Source organism: Molossus molossus, unplaced genomic scaffold (genome assembly GCF_014108415.1).
Source record: "Molossus molossus isolate mMolMol1 unplaced genomic scaffold, mMolMol1.p scaffold_m16_p_21, whole genome shotgun sequence".
NCBI lineage: Eukaryota > Metazoa > Chordata > Mammalia > Chiroptera > Molossidae > Molossus > Molossus molossus.
Genome location: NW_023425357.1, coordinates 15351595 through 15368225, shown reverse-complemented (window position 1 = coordinate 15368225; position 16631 = coordinate 15351595). Strand labels below are relative to the sequence as shown.

Genomic DNA, 16631 nt, shown 5'->3' with positions numbered 1-16631 from the left:
ACAGTATTCCAATGTCTATAATTTATTTTGAAATACATTTTAAAAATTAGTTAGCTTAATGAATGAAGAGAGTAATAGGTGGATGTGAGGTGAACCAAACATAGTAAGACGTTAGTGGGAAGATCTAAGTGGTGGATATATCTGTGTCCAATGTAAATTGTTCAGCTGTGCTGTATGTTAGAAACTTTTCATAATAAAATGTTGAAGAATATATAATCAGTATCATTTTGACATATTTATTTGTTGTTATTATTATTATTTATCCTCACCCGAGGACATTCTTTGCATTCATCTTCAGACAAAGCAGGAAAGAGAGAGGGAGGAAGAGAGAGAGAGAAACATCAACGCGAGAGAGACACATCGAGTGGTTGCCATCTACATGACCCAACCAGGGCCAGGGACAAATTGCAACTGAGGCATGTGCCCTTAGTGGGAACCAAACCCGGGTCGCTCTGGACCGCGGACCGACACTCTAACTGCTGAGCCAAACTGGCCAGGGCAACATCTTTATTTTTTAAAGGGTGGATGGAATAGCTTTCTGTAAAAAGTAGCTTCTGTGTGTCTCAGACATGGTAAATACTTATTTTTAGCTTTTTTGAACAAACCACACATTTAAATTAACCCAACAAGAAGGAAATAGATTTTTTTTTATTGTTGTTTTTTGTTAATCTTCACCCAAGGACATTTTTCTATTGATTTTTATGTAGAGTGGAAGGGCGAGGAGAGAGAGAAACATTGATGAGAGAGAGACACATTGATTTGTTGCCTCCTGGATGACTCCAACCAGGGCGGGGGCTTGAACCTGCAACCCAGGTACGTGCCCTTGACTGGGCATCAAACCCAAGACCCTTTTGGTTCACGGGCTGGTGCTCTAACTGCTGAGCCAAACCAGCCAGGGTAGAAATAGATGTTTAGATATAAGAAGAAATAAAATATGTTTATAGGAGAAGAACCTGATCTAGTTAGAAGGTGAGTAGAGCCTAGAAGGATTCCCAAGGAAGTTACATTTAAGCAGAGACAGGTAGAAATTAACTAGTTGGCAAAGTACCGTTTCAATTACTATTGCTGGGTCACAATCCCCCCTCCCCAAACTTAGTGGCATAAAACAATCTGGCACCAGGGCTCAAATGATGGGCTGGAATCATGGACTATAGTACATACACTTGATTTCCATGTGGCTTGGGCTTCCTCAAAACATGACTACCTCAGCACAATCCCACTTCTCACATCCTCAGCTAGTCAATCTGGCAGACAAGGAGGAAGCTGCATTGCCTCTTACTCCTTAGCCTTGGAAGTCACATTCTCTATTAGTTGAAGTTGTCACAATTCTGTCCAGATTCAGAGGGTAGGGGATGTACACACTACCTTTTCATGAGAGACGTGTCAAAGAATTTGCAGCCACCACAGAGGTTGAGATTGGGGAGAGGACTACTCCAGGTAGAGGGACCATCTCATGGGAGGTATCTATGCTGGGAGTGAAATCTGCAAGTGTAGTAAATTCAAATAAGTAACTGTACATTGACTCCCCCCCTCCCCAGCACTCCCCTTCCTCGATCCCTGCTTATTATTTTTGATGTTGTTAATCCTCACCCGAGGATATTTTTTCCATTGACTTTTTTTTTAGAGAGTGGAAAGGAGGGAGGAAAGGGAAAAGCAAGAGAGAAACATCATGTGAGACACATTGGTTGCCTCCTGCATGCGCTCCTACTGGGGCCAGGGATCAAACCTGCAACCCAGGTACGTGCTCTGGACCAGGAATTGAACCTGAGACCCTTTGGTACTTGGGCTGATGCTCTAACCACTGACCAACACTGACTAGGCACCCCTGCTTAATTTTTATCCAAGGAACTTATCACCCTCTATATTTTTAAATATTTATTTTGTTCATTGTTTCTCCCACTAGCTTTTGAGTTCCGTGTGGGCAAGGTATATTTTCCTGTTTTGTTTACTGATGGGTCCACAAATTAAGCGATCAGAGTTTTTGAACAAATGATCAAGGATATACCATCTGAGGTGAGGGCATGACCAATGGGAGGGTTCTCTTGGAAAGGACGTTGTTAGTGTTTTCTGAACCAGGCTCAGTCAGCAGGGAATGATCAGGATTGGCTTTATGGGAGGCGTGGCCATGTTCTGGCATTTTGGGCTAAACTAATTCCTAGGAAAAAGGATTCAAGGCTGGAGGCCGGCCTGTAATAGCAGTAGAGAAAGCAAGGGAAATATCCAATGGGTTGGGCCAAGTCGCAGAGTGCCTAGGATTATGTGCCAGGCAGGGCATCTGAGCCGGTGGAAACTGTCCATGGGCGAATGTCTTCAGTATTCTGTGGACAAGGTTGGGGTCAGGACTGACAAGGTGGGGCTTAGAGCGTTGAAACTTTGAAAAGCTGCTTGAGGATGGAGAAAAGCCCTGAGCCCAAGGGAGAATCCGATTGCTTCGTGTTAGAAGTAAAGAAGCAAAGCTTAAAGAACCTGGGCGGGTGTCTGTCTCAGGAGGGGAATGACAGCCAATGAAAGCAGTCATGGGCGTGGCGCTGTCAAACTTCTCAGGGCGGGACCGAAGAGACCCAGCCAAGCCAAAGCCAATGACAAGCCGCTAGATGGGCGGGGCGTCCTCGGTCAAGGATGGAGCCAATGAGAAGCGGCGCCGCGTCCTCACTGTTGCCGCCTCCGTGGGGCTAGCGCCAGAGCCACCGGCAGCGGTTAGGGGCGGAGCCTGCAGCCGCCCGCGCGCGGCTCGCGCCCTCCCCTTTGTGTCGCCATGGCGGCGGCATCGGCGACGAGGACGACGATCGAGGGTTCTAGCGCGGCCAGCGCCTGAGGAGGCCACGCGACCATGGTGGTGAGGGGCCTACGCGGCCGTCAGTCCGTCTGCATGGCAGTCTGTCCATGCACGGCCCCGCCCGGCGCGCCCCGCCCCCGGCCCCGCCCGAACCCGAGGCCTGCGCCGCCCCTCACCCCTTGTCGCGGGTCCTGGTCCCCTGGCTTGGTCTTGGCCCCGAACCCTCACCCCAGCCCCGCCCTCTCAGCGTGCATCTCTTCCCACGCCCCGGATGGGGGTGACTGTGGCCGAAGGCTTCGACTTAGGAGGAGGAGGGGCTGGTCCAGGGAAGGACCCCGCATCCCACTAGTGGCCCCCGCATGGGCCTGCTGAAGCTCCCTGGGTCCTCACCAGCCCCCATACCCGGGCCATCTTCATCATCCTCATCCCAGCCTCCACCCCTTCCTGGCCTGGCCCCCTCCTCCTCCTCCCACCAGCCCCGTTCTCATTCTCGAGCCCCACCCCCACTCAGCTCCATCCTCAGCCTGACCCTTTTCTTCTCTTTCTCATCATCTCCACCCCATCCCAGTCCCTCTCAACCAACCCTCCTCTACTCCCATCAGCCTAAACCTTTGCCTCAGCCTCTTCATCTGCTCCCCCTCCTCCTTACTCCGCCCCAACCCCAAGCCAGCACTGATCCTTGGGTCCTCTCCATCTTGTCCTCATCCTCCTTCCCCTACTGGCTCCCTCTTCCACCATGCTGCTCCTGCTCTTTCATCCATTCCCTCATTCGCTCACCTAACAGACATTCACTGACACCTCTGCAAGCCCATGCTCCAGGCACAGAGAGAGTCAGATCCCATCCTGCCTTGGGGGAGTTTCATGAGTTGGATGGGGACAGACCCGAGGGTGAGACCCAAGGATGAACCTGGGGTTGCAGGGAGGGAGAAGCTAGAGACCAGTCTGGGAAGTCCCCATCTGGCAGCTGGTTATTTTATTTATCAGATTTTACCGGGTCTCTGCTGGCAACTGGGCTGACTCAGCATTGGGACCCAGCGAGGAATCAGGCACAACCCTACCTGTGAGGAGCAAAATACTGTGCCCACCTTGTGCTAGGCAATGCTGGGGAGCTGGAGTGCTTAGCCCCAGGCTCTGATCTTGGAAGGTTACAGTCCAATGGGGGAGATGAACTTGTTGCCAGACAGTGACATCTCAGAGTGGTCAGGGCTATGCTGGGGGAAGCCCAGGCAGAGTCATCAAGCCTAGGATGAGAGAATCTCAGGGGATGAAGGAGTCCAGAAGAGGTGACTGATAATAGCCTGAAGGATCAGGGAGAACTTCTGAGAGGAGGAAACATGAAGAGTTAAGACCTGAAGGATGAGAAAGAGTTAACCTAGTGAAAGAATGGGGAAGAGTGTTCCATGCAGAGGGAACAGCCTTTGCAAAGGAGTGCTGAGCCCCAGGCTCTGATCCTGGGAGGTTACAGTCCAATGGGGGAGATGAACTTGTTGCCAGAGAGTGACATCTCAGAGTGCTCAGGGCTATGAATGAAATGAGAAGATGGTGATTTTGTTGGACCCTTAGAAATTTGAGAGCTCTGAGAGTGGAGGAAATGGGGAGAGATGAGGATGGAGAGGTGAACAGAGACCAGAAATTTATCTTGAAGACAACAGGGAGCCACTGAAGGTCCATGATCTGTGGAGAGACAGGCAGATTTGTGTTGTGTGAAAATCATACTGGTTTTGCTGTGAAGATGTGGGTAGGAGGGGAGAGGTTGGAAGCAGGAAGACTGATAAAATAGGAGCTGTGGTTGTCCGGACACTGATGAGAGGCATGGAGAGGTACAGTTGGAATGTGACTATACCGGGACTACAGGAGTAGTGTAAATCCAGAGAGATGGTACCAGCATGCTCTCTCTCTGTCTCACCCTTGACCCCTGCTCTTCCAGACCCTCACCCCAGACCACACAGGAAGATGAAGGCCTATCTTCACTTGACCTTCACCTCCCCCTGACCTACCCTGCTACTCCATGTACAGGGCAATGTATGGAGTGACTTAAGCCTCTAGGCTCAGGGTGGCAGATAACAATGGTCCTGTTGTCTCTCTGCTCCCATCTCTGGGGGCCTCTGATTCTTCTTTCTGTTCTACAGGCTCGCAGCACTGACAGCCTGGATGGCCCAGGGGAGGGCTCAGTGCAGCCCCTGCCCCCCACTGGGAGGCCAAGTGTGAAGGGGAAAACTGGAAAGAGGTGAGAGGTGAGGGAGAGGCTCAGCTTAGAAGGGGGCCAAGCACAAGAGACACTAGTGATGTGTCACCTGTCCCCTAGGCTCTCGGCTCCTCGAGGTCCCTTTCCCAGGCTGGCTGACTGTGCCCATTTCCACTATGAGAATGTTGACTTTGGCCACATTCAGGTATGAGGGTTCGCACCTAGGTGGGAAGATGAGATCCCACCCAACCATGAAGCAATGCCAGCCACCCTACCCCTGAGACCTGTCCCTGGGACTGGCTGCTCCACCCATCTGAGCAGTCAGTGGCTGGAGTTGCAGGGTGGAAAGGGAGAGCTGTTCATCATTCATTCATTTGTTCTTTTATTCATTCAGCAACAACTTTTTGTATGCTCTGTGCCAGGACCCTGTACTCTGATTGAGGCACCACCTGCCCTTGGGGAACACAGCCCCATCCCTAGATAGTGCCAACCTGGAGAGGTTAGGACTGGAACAAACCTGAGGCCCTCACTTGGGCCTTTCTTTCCCTCTACAGCTCCTACTGTCTCCAGAGCGTGATAGCTCTAGCTTCTCTGGGGAGAACGAGCTGGTGTTTGGGGTGCAGGTGACCTGTCAGGTAAGGCCACCCCTGCCTTTCATCTAGCCTGTCGGACTGGTTGCCATGATCCTCAGTGAAATGTGACCAATGCCCCTTTTTTGTTCCTCCCACTCCCACAGGGCCGTTCTTGGCCAGTTCTTCGAAGTTACGATGACTTCCGTTCCCTGGATGCCCACCTGCACCAATGCATATTTGATCGGAGATTTTCCTGCCTCCCAGAGCTTCCCCCACCCCCAGAGGGTGCCAGGGCTGCCCAGGTAAACTGCTTGTTATCCCACCCCTGCCTCAGCCATAGTGTGTCCTCATCATCGATGTGTGAAACCATCAAGGCAGGAGGGATTGATAAATATTAAACACAATGTTTAAATCCTCTCCACTAAGAATGGAGAAGCCCTAGGACAGCAGCAGGGTTCTGGAGGCTCCCTTTAGGTTTAGGATCATGGGGAGTTCCTGAGGGTTCCATGGGATGGTCAATACAGCCACACAGGAGTTTGGCATAGCCTGTTTACCAACTGATCTGACAGTATTTTAGTACTTAGCAGTGGAGTGGCACCCATGCATTGGGGTTGAATTTCTGTCCTGCCTAGAGGCAAGCTAAGGCAGTAGAGAAGGGCAGTGGGCTCTTGGGGTCTCCTCACAAGAGCCCACCCTGACAACCTGACCACAGATGCTGGTGCCGCTGCTGCTGCAGTACCTGGAGACCCTGTCAGGACTGGTGGACAGTAACCTCAACTGTGGGCCTGTGCTCACCTGGATGGAGGTGGGCCTGGGAAATGGGGCTCGGAGTTGGGAGTGAGTGAGGGATACCCGAGGAGTGAGGACCAGCCTGAGTGTGTGTGGGCGCAGGAAGGAAACGAGCCGGACAGGAGGAGGCACTGGCATTTCAGTGTCTGGGTATATGTCTGTGAGAGAGAATGAGTGCGTGTGCGTGCGTGTGCGCGCGCGCGCGTGTGTGTGTGTGTGTGTGTGTGTGTGTGTTAACAGGTGTTGGGCTGTGGGGATGTGAGGATTTCACGGAGTGACAGAAATTGATTTGGCTGTAACTCAGAATGCCTGGCTAAGAGTGAGTCAAAACAGCAGCTTTTTATTTATTCATTTATTTTCTAATCTTCACCGAGGATCTCTTGTTTCTATTTATCTTCAGATAGAATGGGAGGGAAGGAGAGAGAGAGATAGAGAATCATCAATGTGAGAGAGACACATCGACTGGTTGCCTCCCACACAACCCAACCAGGGCCGGGGACCCACCCCAACTGAGGTACATGCCCTTGACCGGAATCGAACCCGAGACTCATTGGTCTGCGGGCCGATGCTCTACCACTGAGCCAAACTGGCCAGGGCAAAACAGCAGCATTTTAGATAGCAGATGTGCAATCTGCCACGGAGGGTGACAGTGCAGGGGTGTTGCAGGAGGACCTCAGGGCAGAGGAGTCCTGAGACACATGAGGGGAAGGAAGGGGCCTTGTTTTGCAAGGGGCATGAATGTAGATGTTTGATTAAAGCTCTGAGTGATTTGGGCTCTTGGGTGGGGAGCAAGTGGTGGCCTCCACTGGGCATGGAAGAACCTTCTCTGCTTTAATTATGTATCACCTTCTGGCCTCTCCCTGCCGCGTCCACCCTCCATCTCAGCTGGACAACCATGGCAGGCGACTGCTGCTCAGTGAGGAGGCCTCGCTCAATATCCCTGCGGTGGCCGCTGCCCACGTGGTGAAACGGTACACGGCCCAGGCCCCAGACGAGCTGTCCTTCGAGGTGAGGCTGTTGGGGGGGACAGACTCCAGCTGGACTCCCCACTTCCCAGCCACTCTGACCCTCCCTCATCTCATCTGTCCACTCCCAGGTGGGAGACATCGTCTCGGTGATCGACATGCCACCCACAGAGGATCGGAGCTGGTGGCGGGGCAAGCGAGGCTTCCAGGTGAGCCTGGGTTGGGGTATCCTGGTGGCTAGGGCACCGCGCGAGCTAGTGTGGCCGGGCACTGACCCTGAACCCTCCTCAGGTCGGTTTCTTCCCCAGCGAGTGTGTGGAGCTATTCACAGAGCGGCCCTGTCCAGGACTCAAGGGGGGTAAGTGCCAGGGGCAAAATGGGGAGTCCTTTCTGATTCCTTTGCCTGCCGTCCATCCTTTCCACCCATCATTCACCCCACAGATGCCGATGGTCCCCTGTGTGGTGTCCCGGCTCCCCAGGGTGTCTCCTCTTTGACCTCAGGTAATGGCAACAAGAGGCCAGGCCCCTGTCCCCCTCCCAGCAGACTGGCAACTGCACTGACTCTGTGTGGCCTGCCTTTCCCCTCCCAGCTGTGCCCCGGCCACGTGGAAAGCTGGCGGGCCTCCTGCGCACCTTCATGCGCTCCCGCCCTTCCCGGCAGCGGCTGCGACAACGGGGGATCCTGCGGCAGCGGGTGTTTGGCTGCGACCTTGGAGAGCACCTCAGCAACTCAGGCCAGGACGGTGAGGCCCCGCCCACCTTCCTAGCCGCCCCTCCCACCCGGGATTTGACCTGCCCGGCCCTGACCCACTGCTTTCTCCCAGTGCCCCAGGTGCTTCGCTGCTGCTCCGAGTTTATTGAAGCACATGGCGTGGTGGATGGAATCTACCGGCTCTCCGGAGTGTCATCCAATATCCAGAGGCTACGGTGAGGGCCTCCACCAACCCCTTCCCTCCACAGACATTTACCTGAACATCATCTCTAGTCTAGGCCCTGGGCCATGTGCTGGGGACACAGTTCCCGGGAGTTGGGAGGGCATCTAACCAGGGTGGATCAGGGCCAGAGGCAGGGAGGGCTTCTTTGAGGAAATGACACCCCAGCTGAGGCCTGAAAGGTGACGGCAGAAGGAGTGTTGGAAGTAGAGAGATCACCTTCACTGAGTACTTGCCCCATGCCAAGCACTGGGCACTGGGGACACAGTTGTCAGTGAGACACCAGAGACTCCCACCCTCATGGGTTCGCATGATAGAGGCAGACAGACAAGGAAATGAAAGAGTTTACTAGTAGGTGAGAAGTGCTAAGGAGAGCAAGAGATTGGGGCGTAAGGAGGATCATAACAAGTCTGGGGTGGGTACTGCAGTTTGAAGTAGGGTGGGCAGAGACGGCCTCCTGGGGGAGGGCTCCTTTTGGAGGATGGGAGGGAGGGAGCAAGCCATGCGGCTTCCCTGGGAAAAGCATTCACGGTGGACGAACAACCAGTCCAAAAGGGAAAGCAGCAGATGGGAGAAGTAATTAGGGGCAAAGCGTGCAAGGCCTTTTTGACAGCTGTTTGGATTCTGGCTTTTACGCTAGAGGGTTCTGAGCCGAGGAGGGATGGCGTGCAGGGCAGTCTGAGCTGGGAGGAGGGAGCACCCAGGCCGAGACTGACGGGAGGCCATGAAGTGAGGGCATGGAGCCTGGGGGTGAGACGCGGCACTAGTGCCTGTGCACTGAGTTCTCCTCGAGCAGTGGGACACCACCAGGCAGTTGTGAGCAGGGGTCACTGGGGTTTCAGCCAGTTTTCCAGTGACCTCCGGAAGCCAGAATGGTAGAACTCGGTGGAAGTAGCGTGGTCACGCCCTGGAATCGGACAGACTGGGTAGTTCCAGGCAGGGACACCGCCCACCTGAGCTGCAGCGTCCTCTGTAACATGGAGTGCCCTTGTCTTTGGCACCCAGGGTCACTGCAGGTGAAGTCAGTCTCTGCCTCGGAAGAGCACAGTGCAGGAAGAGGGTCGCGTCCTTCTGTGCACAGTGCAGGGGCGGGGGTGCACAGCCAGGGGGCCAGCTCTGACGCGATCTTTCTCCTCTTCGGCCTGGTGGCCTCAGGCATGAGTTTGACAGTGAGAGGATCCCTGAACTGTCCGGCCCCACCTTCCTCCAGGACATCCACAGTGTGTCCTCTCTCTGCAAGCTCTACTTCCGAGAGCTGCCCAACCCCCTGCTCACATATCAGCTCTACGGGAAGTTCAGTGTGAGTGAAGGAGACGGTGAGGTTGGAGGGTGCTGGGAGGCCTCGGGCCGAGCCCCCATCACGCCTGTCACAATTTCAGGAGGCCATGTCAGTGCCTGGGGAGGAGGAGCGCCTGGTGCGTGTCCATGATGTCATCCAGCAGCTGCCTCCGCCACACTATAGGTAAACCAGAGGGGTAGGGAAGGGCGGTGTTGGTCTCACAAGGGAGTTGAGGCTCAGGTGTCCCCCTCCACTCCCACCTCCAGGACCCTGGAGTACTTGCTGAGGCACTTGGCCCGCATGGCAAGACACAGTGCCAACACCAGCATGCATGCCCGCAACCTGGCTATTGTCTGGGCACCCAACCTGCTACGGTAAGCTGGCAGCTCACCAGCCTGTCACCCACAGCTCCCTCCCACAGGCTGAGCCCCAAATCTCCCCCTACTGCTGCACCTACCCTAGGTACTCACCCTTTTGTTCTCTCGTTCATTTCATTCAGCTTATATTTATTAAGTATCTCCAGTGTGCCAGCCCCTGTTCTCAACACTGGGACAGAGTAGTGAGCAAGATCCTGTGCTCCTGGGCTCACATTCTTGGGGGGTTGGAGGGTGGACAATGAACTAGCAGCCAGAAAATACAGAGTAAGGTCTGATAGTGAGTGGCAAGGAGAAAGATCACAAAGCAGGGAAAAGGCATGCACACGGTCATGCCATTTCAGAATGTGTAGAGTGGCAAGGAAGGCTTCAGTAAGAAGGCTTCTAGCCCTGGCTGGTTTGGCTCAGCAGTTAGAGCGTTGGCCTGCGGTCTGGAGAGACCCGGGTTCGGTTCCCGCTAAGGGCACGTACCTCGGTTGCAGTTTGTCCCCGGTAGAACAAAATATCGAAAAATGTCCTCGGGTGAGGATAAAAAAAAAAAAGAAGTCTTCTATAGCCCAGCCGGTGTGGCACAGTGGTTGAGTGCCGACCCCTGCACCAAGAGGTCTCCAGTTTGATTCCCGTTCAAGGCACATGCCGGGGTTGTGGGCCTGATCCCCATTGGGGGGGCGTGCAGGAGGCAGCCAACTGACATTCTCTCATCAATGTTTCTATCTCTCTCTCCCTCTCCCTTTCTTTCTCTCTAAAATAAATAAATAAATAAAAATTAAAACAGAAAAAAAAAAAAGAAGTCTTCTATAGCCAGCAGCACAGTAAGCCCCAGAGGATTTGACGGTGACCGAGACACTCAAGTTCTCTGTCCTAAATAAAATAGGTGGTACATCAGATGGTGGGTATAAGAATTATGGGGGAAAAGAAACAAAGACAGACCTGCAATACAGAGGTTTATGATTTTAAAGAAGGTGGATGGGGAAGACTCCACTGAGAAGGTAGCATTTGAGTCAAGATCCGTAGAAGTGAGAGATGGAACCATGTGGATATCTGGGGAATAGCGAACCAGGCAGGAGGAACAGTAAGTGCAAAGGTCCTGGGGCTGGAACAGTAGGGAGGCCAATGTGGCTGGAGCTGAATGAGGGATTGAGTAAGGGGCTGAGGGGGAGGAGATGATGAGGTCAGAGAGGTGACAGGGGACCAGATAGAGGAGGAGTGACTTATGCGAGGACTCTGCTTTTACCAGGAGTGAGGTGCAGCCAGGAGAGGGCTCTGAGCCAGGAGGGCCCTGACTTGACCCAGGTGTTCACAGCTTCCTCCAGCTGTGCACGAGAAGCAGACTGCGGGGGTGGGGATGGGAGCAGGAGACCAGGGAAGAGGTGCCTGTGTGGTCCAGGAGGGAGAGGATGGAGGCTGAGCCAGGGCAGAGCAGTGGAGGGGTTTAGCTTCTGGACAGATTTTGTGGGTGGAGCCCACTGGGTTTGGGGGCAGATTGGATGTGGGTGTGAAGGAAAGAGAGGAGTCAAGGACAATTCCAAGGTGCCTTGCCTGAACCACTAAAGGACTGCATTGACTGAGATGGGAAGGCGGTGAGGGAGCAGGTTTGGGAAAAGTTGAGAACCCAGTTTGAGATGTGATCAGTTTGATAGTCAGAGGTATTGAATGATAGTCATTGCTTCTATCGGTTCTCCACCTAACCTAGCCAGAACCACCCACCTGAGGCACCTGACCTTTCTCTCCCTCCTCCCATTCAGGTCGATGGAGCTGGAGTCAGTGGGGCTTGGGGGGGCAGCCGCCTTCCGGGAGGTGCGGGTGCAGTCAGTGGTGGTGGAATTCCTGCTCACCCACGTCGACGTCCTGTTCAGTAACACCTTCACCTCTGCAGGCCTCGACCCTGCAGGTATGCTCGTCCCATCTCCTGATGTCCCGGCTACTGCCTCCTCATTGTCAGGGCTGCAGGGGGAGGGCAGGTGGGCTCCCAGTCCTGTCCCTACCCACTGAAGCTGGACCTCCCTCCTGGCTCCTTGAGGACCCCGCCCCGGCCTCTCCCTCCCCTCCCCACCCTTCTCATTTCAGCTCCTACGCTCAGGATCCCCACTTCTTGGCCCGGACATCGTTCTTCCTACACCCCTTGTAGTTCCTGGGGGTGCTTGGGGCCAGAGGTCCAGCTGGGAGGAGGTGGGAGGTCCCCAGACTTGACCCTGCCCAGGCCCCACCCAGACTCCCCACCCTGCCCCGGACCCCAGCCCAATCAGGATTCGGCACATCGGAGGGCCCTCTGGCCCGAGGTAACTGAAGCCAGAGCCACTGCCCTCACTGGCTGCTGGAGCTGCCTCATCAGCTGGTTCTGCCTCATTCCCGCTCACCTGCCTGCTGCCCACGCATTCCCGCCTGATCCTCTCTGGTCCCCTGCCTTGCCAGCCCGGGGTCGGGGGGCACGCTTTGGGGCTGGGGCTTGGGTAGTAGCGCTTGGCTTTGCCTGCGGCCTTGAACTGCCCCTGGGCTGACAGCTGCCCACTTTCCCAACTCCCCAGGCCGCTGCCTCCTCCCCAGGCCCAAGTCCCTTGCTGGCAGTGGCCCCTCCACTCGCCTGCTGACGCTGGAGGAAGCCCAGGCTCGCACCCAGGGCCGACTGGGGACACCTACTGAATCCACAGCTCCCAAGGCCTCAGCCTCACCTGTGGAAAGGTGAGTGGGATACCAGGGAGAGGAGGGGCTAGCCTCGAGGTCCCAGCTGCTTAGACTGTCTCCTGTGTCTCACCCAAACCCCAGGAGGAAAGGGGAGAGAGGAGAGAAACAGCAGAAGCCAGGGGGTAGCAGCTGGAAGACTTTCTTTGCACTGGGCTGGGGCCCCAGCATCCCCCGAAAGAAGCCTCTTCCCTGGCTGGGGGGCATACGTGCCCCACCACAGCCCTCAGGTCAGAGGTCGGGCAGTCAGCATGGTGGGGAGCACTCTGGAGTCCCTCTGTGACCCTTCGACATCTCCTTGCAGGCAGCCGACCTGACACAGTCACGCTGAGATCTGCCAAGAGCGAGGAGTCTCTGTCATCACAGGCCAGCGGGGCTGGTGAGCTCAGGGTGGCCAGGCCTGGGCCAGGGTGGAACTGGGAGGAGCTAGGGCCCCGAGTCGGCCTCCAAGTGCTGTACTTCAAAGTTGGGGGTCTTCGGGGTTTTTTAATTTTTAATTTGCACATTGGATATAATAAGTTAGATAAAGCTTCACCCTTAGTTCATGACACACTGTGATCATTGGTCCACAAGGTCCTTTCAAACAGTCTTATGTATTGCTTTTGAACAAATTTAAATAATATAATGAACACCATGTACCCAATGTCCAGAACTAAAAGAGCCCCCGCGACCTTACCTGCAAGCTCCTCCCCTTTCCTATCTGCTGCCTCCCCACCAAAGGCATCCTCTAGATTTAATGGTCATCATCCTCTTTTTTTTAAGGTTTTATCAGGTACAGGTGTATATATAAACATACTGCACAGTTTTAGTTATTTTATTTATTGTTTGTTTATTTTTAATCCTCACCCGAGGCTATTTTTCCATTTATCAGGCCATTTTTCCATTTATCTTCAGATAGAGTGTGAGGGAAGGGGAGAGGGAGAGGGAGGGAGAGAGAAACACCGATGTGAGAGGGACACATCAACTGGTTGCCTCCCGCAGGACCCTGACCAGGGCCAGGGATAAACCGCAAACCGGGCAAGTGCCCTTGGCTGGAATCAAACCGCAACTCTTTGTTCCGCGGGCTGATGCTCTAACCGCTGAGCCAAACCGGCCAGGGCAGTTCTAGTCATTTTAAAACTTAAATTAAAGGTATAAAAAAGGGGGTGCTGTATGTGGAGCTTGACTGTCATTCACCGCTGGGTTAGACTTCTGCTGTGTTCCCGGGTTAGCTCAGGCTCACTCCTGTCTGCTGGTCCTTAGTGTTCCACGTGGATCCCCATCGGGAGTCGCTTGTCCATCCTACTGGCCCTGGGGGATGTTATGGGCACGCCTGCCATGCCCACACTCGTGAGAGAGCTACCCATGCCCAGGCGCAGAGGCGCATGCTCCAGGGGACACCCGTGTTTGGCTGAACAAGAAAAGGCCCAATTGTTTTCCAAACGTGGCTGCCCCAGTCTGTGCTCCCAGCAGCCTTGTTCGGGATCCTGTTGGTCTCGTGCTCACAGCCCATGGAGCCCATGGCCTTTGGGTCTGTCATGGTTCTCCTCAGGGACTTGCCATTAATTTCCTTTGTCACCTGAGTCTGAACAGCCCTTCCCTGGATTCACAGCCGTTGGGACCTATCCAGGGGGGTGGCACTCCGGAGCCACCTGGGTCGCGTGCCCTATTCTCACTAAGGTCTGGGTATGGAGAGTTTTGAGCCCTGACCCCTAACTGCCTCCATCCACCCCGCTTCCAGGCCTCCAGAGGCTGAACAGGCTACGGCGACCCCACTCCAGCAGTGATGCTTTCCCTGTGGGCCCAGCACCCGCTGGCTCCTGCGAGAGCCTGTCCTCGTCCTCCTCGGAGTCCTCCGCATCCTCCGCGTCCTCCGCGTCCTCCTCGTCCTCAGCAGCTGGGCTTGGGGCACTCTCCGGCTCCCCCTCTCACCGAACCTCAGCCTGGCTCGATGACGGTGATGATCTGGACTTCAGCCCACCCCACTGCCTGGAGGGGCTCCAGGGGCTCGACTTTGACCCCCTTACCTTTCGCTGCAGCAGCCCTACCCCAGGGGACCCGGCACCCCCTGCCAGCCCAGCACCCCCAGCCCCGGCTTCTGCCTTCCCACCCAGGGCAACCCCCCAGGCCCTGTCGCCCCGGGGGCCCACCAGCCCTGCCTCGCCCTCTGCCCTGGACATCTCAGAGCCCCTGGCTGTATCAGTGCCACCTGCTGTCCTGGAGCTGCTGGGAACTGGGGGAACACCTGCCTCAGTCACCCCAACACCAGCACTCAGCCCCAGCCCAGGCCGGTGCCCCCATCTCATCCCCCTGCTGCCACATGGAGCTGAAGCCCAGCTGAGTGACACCTGTCAACAGGAGATCTGCAGCAACCTGGCACCACCTGGTCCCCGGGAAGTCCAAGGACAGCATGGTGAGTTCTACTCAGCACAACCGACACCCTCACAGACCCTGAGGCTGAGCCCGAGACCTGCTGACGCCCCTTCCCATTCCTCTCTGTACAGGGCCTGGCATGGATTCACCACTGCTGCCACCACCCCTGTCCCTCCTGCGCCCTGGGGGGGCTCCACCTCCGCCCCCCAAGAACCCAGCACGCCTCATGGCCCTGGCCCTGGCTGAGCGGGCTCAGCAGGTAGCCCAGAGACAGAGCCAACAGGAGCATGGGAGCACCTCCTCAGCTCCCCGCTCCCCTTTCTACTGCTCACTGTCCCTGGAGGTGGGCAGTGAGCCCCTCGGGACCTCAGGGAGTGGGCCACGCCCCCCCTCCCTGGCCCACCCTGGTGCCTGGGCTCCAGGACCCCCACCCTCCCTACCAAGGCAACAAAGTGTTAGGCACCTGATGAGGAGCCAGCGACCCATGGGGATCTCCAGGAGGGGACGCAGAGGCTCTGCCCAGGTCAGTGCCCTGCTTGGGATGGGTGAGGGCTTCAGGGATATTCCAGAGACGTCAGCCCAGTTTCTACGTTCTGTCTGCTCACAGGTTCTTTCTTCTGTGAGAACCCCCAGCTGCTTCTCCTCAGCTCCCCAGGAGTGCCTGCCACCCTTTCTTGGGGTCCCCAAACCAGGCTTGTACCCCCTGGCCTCCTCATCCTTCCAGCCCAACTCCCCAGCTCCTGTCTGGAGGAGCCCCCTGGGTCCTCCTGCACCACTTGACAGGGGAGAGAACTTGTACTACGAGATCGAGGCGGGTGAGGGGTCCCCCTACTCTGGCCCCACCCAGTCCTGGAGTTCCTTTCGCTCCATGCCCCCAGACAGGCTCAACGCCTCATATGGCATGCTTGGCCAATCGCCACCACTCCATAGGTCCCCCGACTTCCTGCTTAGCTACCCACCACCCCCGTCCTGCTTTCCCCATAACCGCCCAGGCTATTCAGCCCTTCAGCACCCTGCCCGGTGCCCCACTAGGCCTGAACCCCTCTATGTCAACCTAGCCCTGGGGCCCAGGGGTCCCTCTTCTACTTCTTCCAGCTCCTCTTCCCCTCCAGCCCATCCCCATAGTCGCTCAGATCCTGGCCCCCTAGCCCCCCACCTCCCCCAGAAGCAGAGGGCCCCCTGGGGCCCCCCCACCCCTCATAGGGTACCTGGGTCCTGGGGCCCTCCCGAGCCTCTCCTGCTCTACAGGGCGGCTCCCCCAGTCTATGGGAGGGGGGGCGAGCACCACCGAGGGTCCTTATATAGGAATGGGGGCCAAGGAAGGGAGGGGGCTGGTCCCCCACCCCCTTACCCCGCTCCCAGCTGGTCCTTCCACTCTGAGGGCCAGACCCGAAGCTACTGCTGAGCCAGAGCAGAGACCTTCCTCCCTTCTCTTCTCCCTCACTGATCTCGTCCCAACCCAATCCCTTGTTTTGTATTTTCTTGAGCTCCTGACCCCTACCCAAGTTTCTAACTTTGTAACTTGCTTCTGATGTGGGTCCCTAACCTGTTATGGCTTCCCTACCGGGGCTGAAGGGCATACCCATCTCCCCACCAAGCTCCATCACGGGGCTGTCACCCGAACCTGAGGGCTAGGCTGACACAGTCCTCCCTCTCCCTCCAGGAGCCCCCAGCATGTCCTGACCTGTGCACAAAGGGTGGGGGGACAGCTCCTGCCCCTCTCCCCAC

At 55.8% G+C, this 16631-nt stretch overlaps 1 protein-coding gene across 1 annotated transcript; it reads left to right on the top strand.

Moving 5' to 3' along the window:
- Positions 1–2757: 2757 nt before the first annotated feature.
- Positions 2758–16613, top strand: ARHGAP33 (Rho GTPase activating protein 33). Its single transcript, XM_036274760.1, has 22 exons — positions 2758–2836; positions 4906–5003; positions 5082–5166; positions 5516–5596; positions 5698–5835; positions 6246–6338; positions 7208–7330; positions 7419–7496; positions 7579–7645; positions 7729–7788; positions 7878–8030; positions 8112–8214; positions 9375–9519; positions 9599–9681; positions 9765–9872; positions 11618–11763; positions 12398–12551; positions 12636–12781; positions 12856–12930; positions 14272–14943; positions 15035–15426; positions 15511–16613. The coding sequence occupies exons 1-22, from the start codon at positions 2831–2833 to the stop codon at positions 16306–16308; spliced, it is 3804 nt and encodes a 1267-aa protein (XP_036130653.1). The 5' UTR covers positions 2758–2830; the 3' UTR covers positions 16309–16613.
- The last annotated feature ends 18 nt before the right edge of the window (positions 16614–16631 follow it).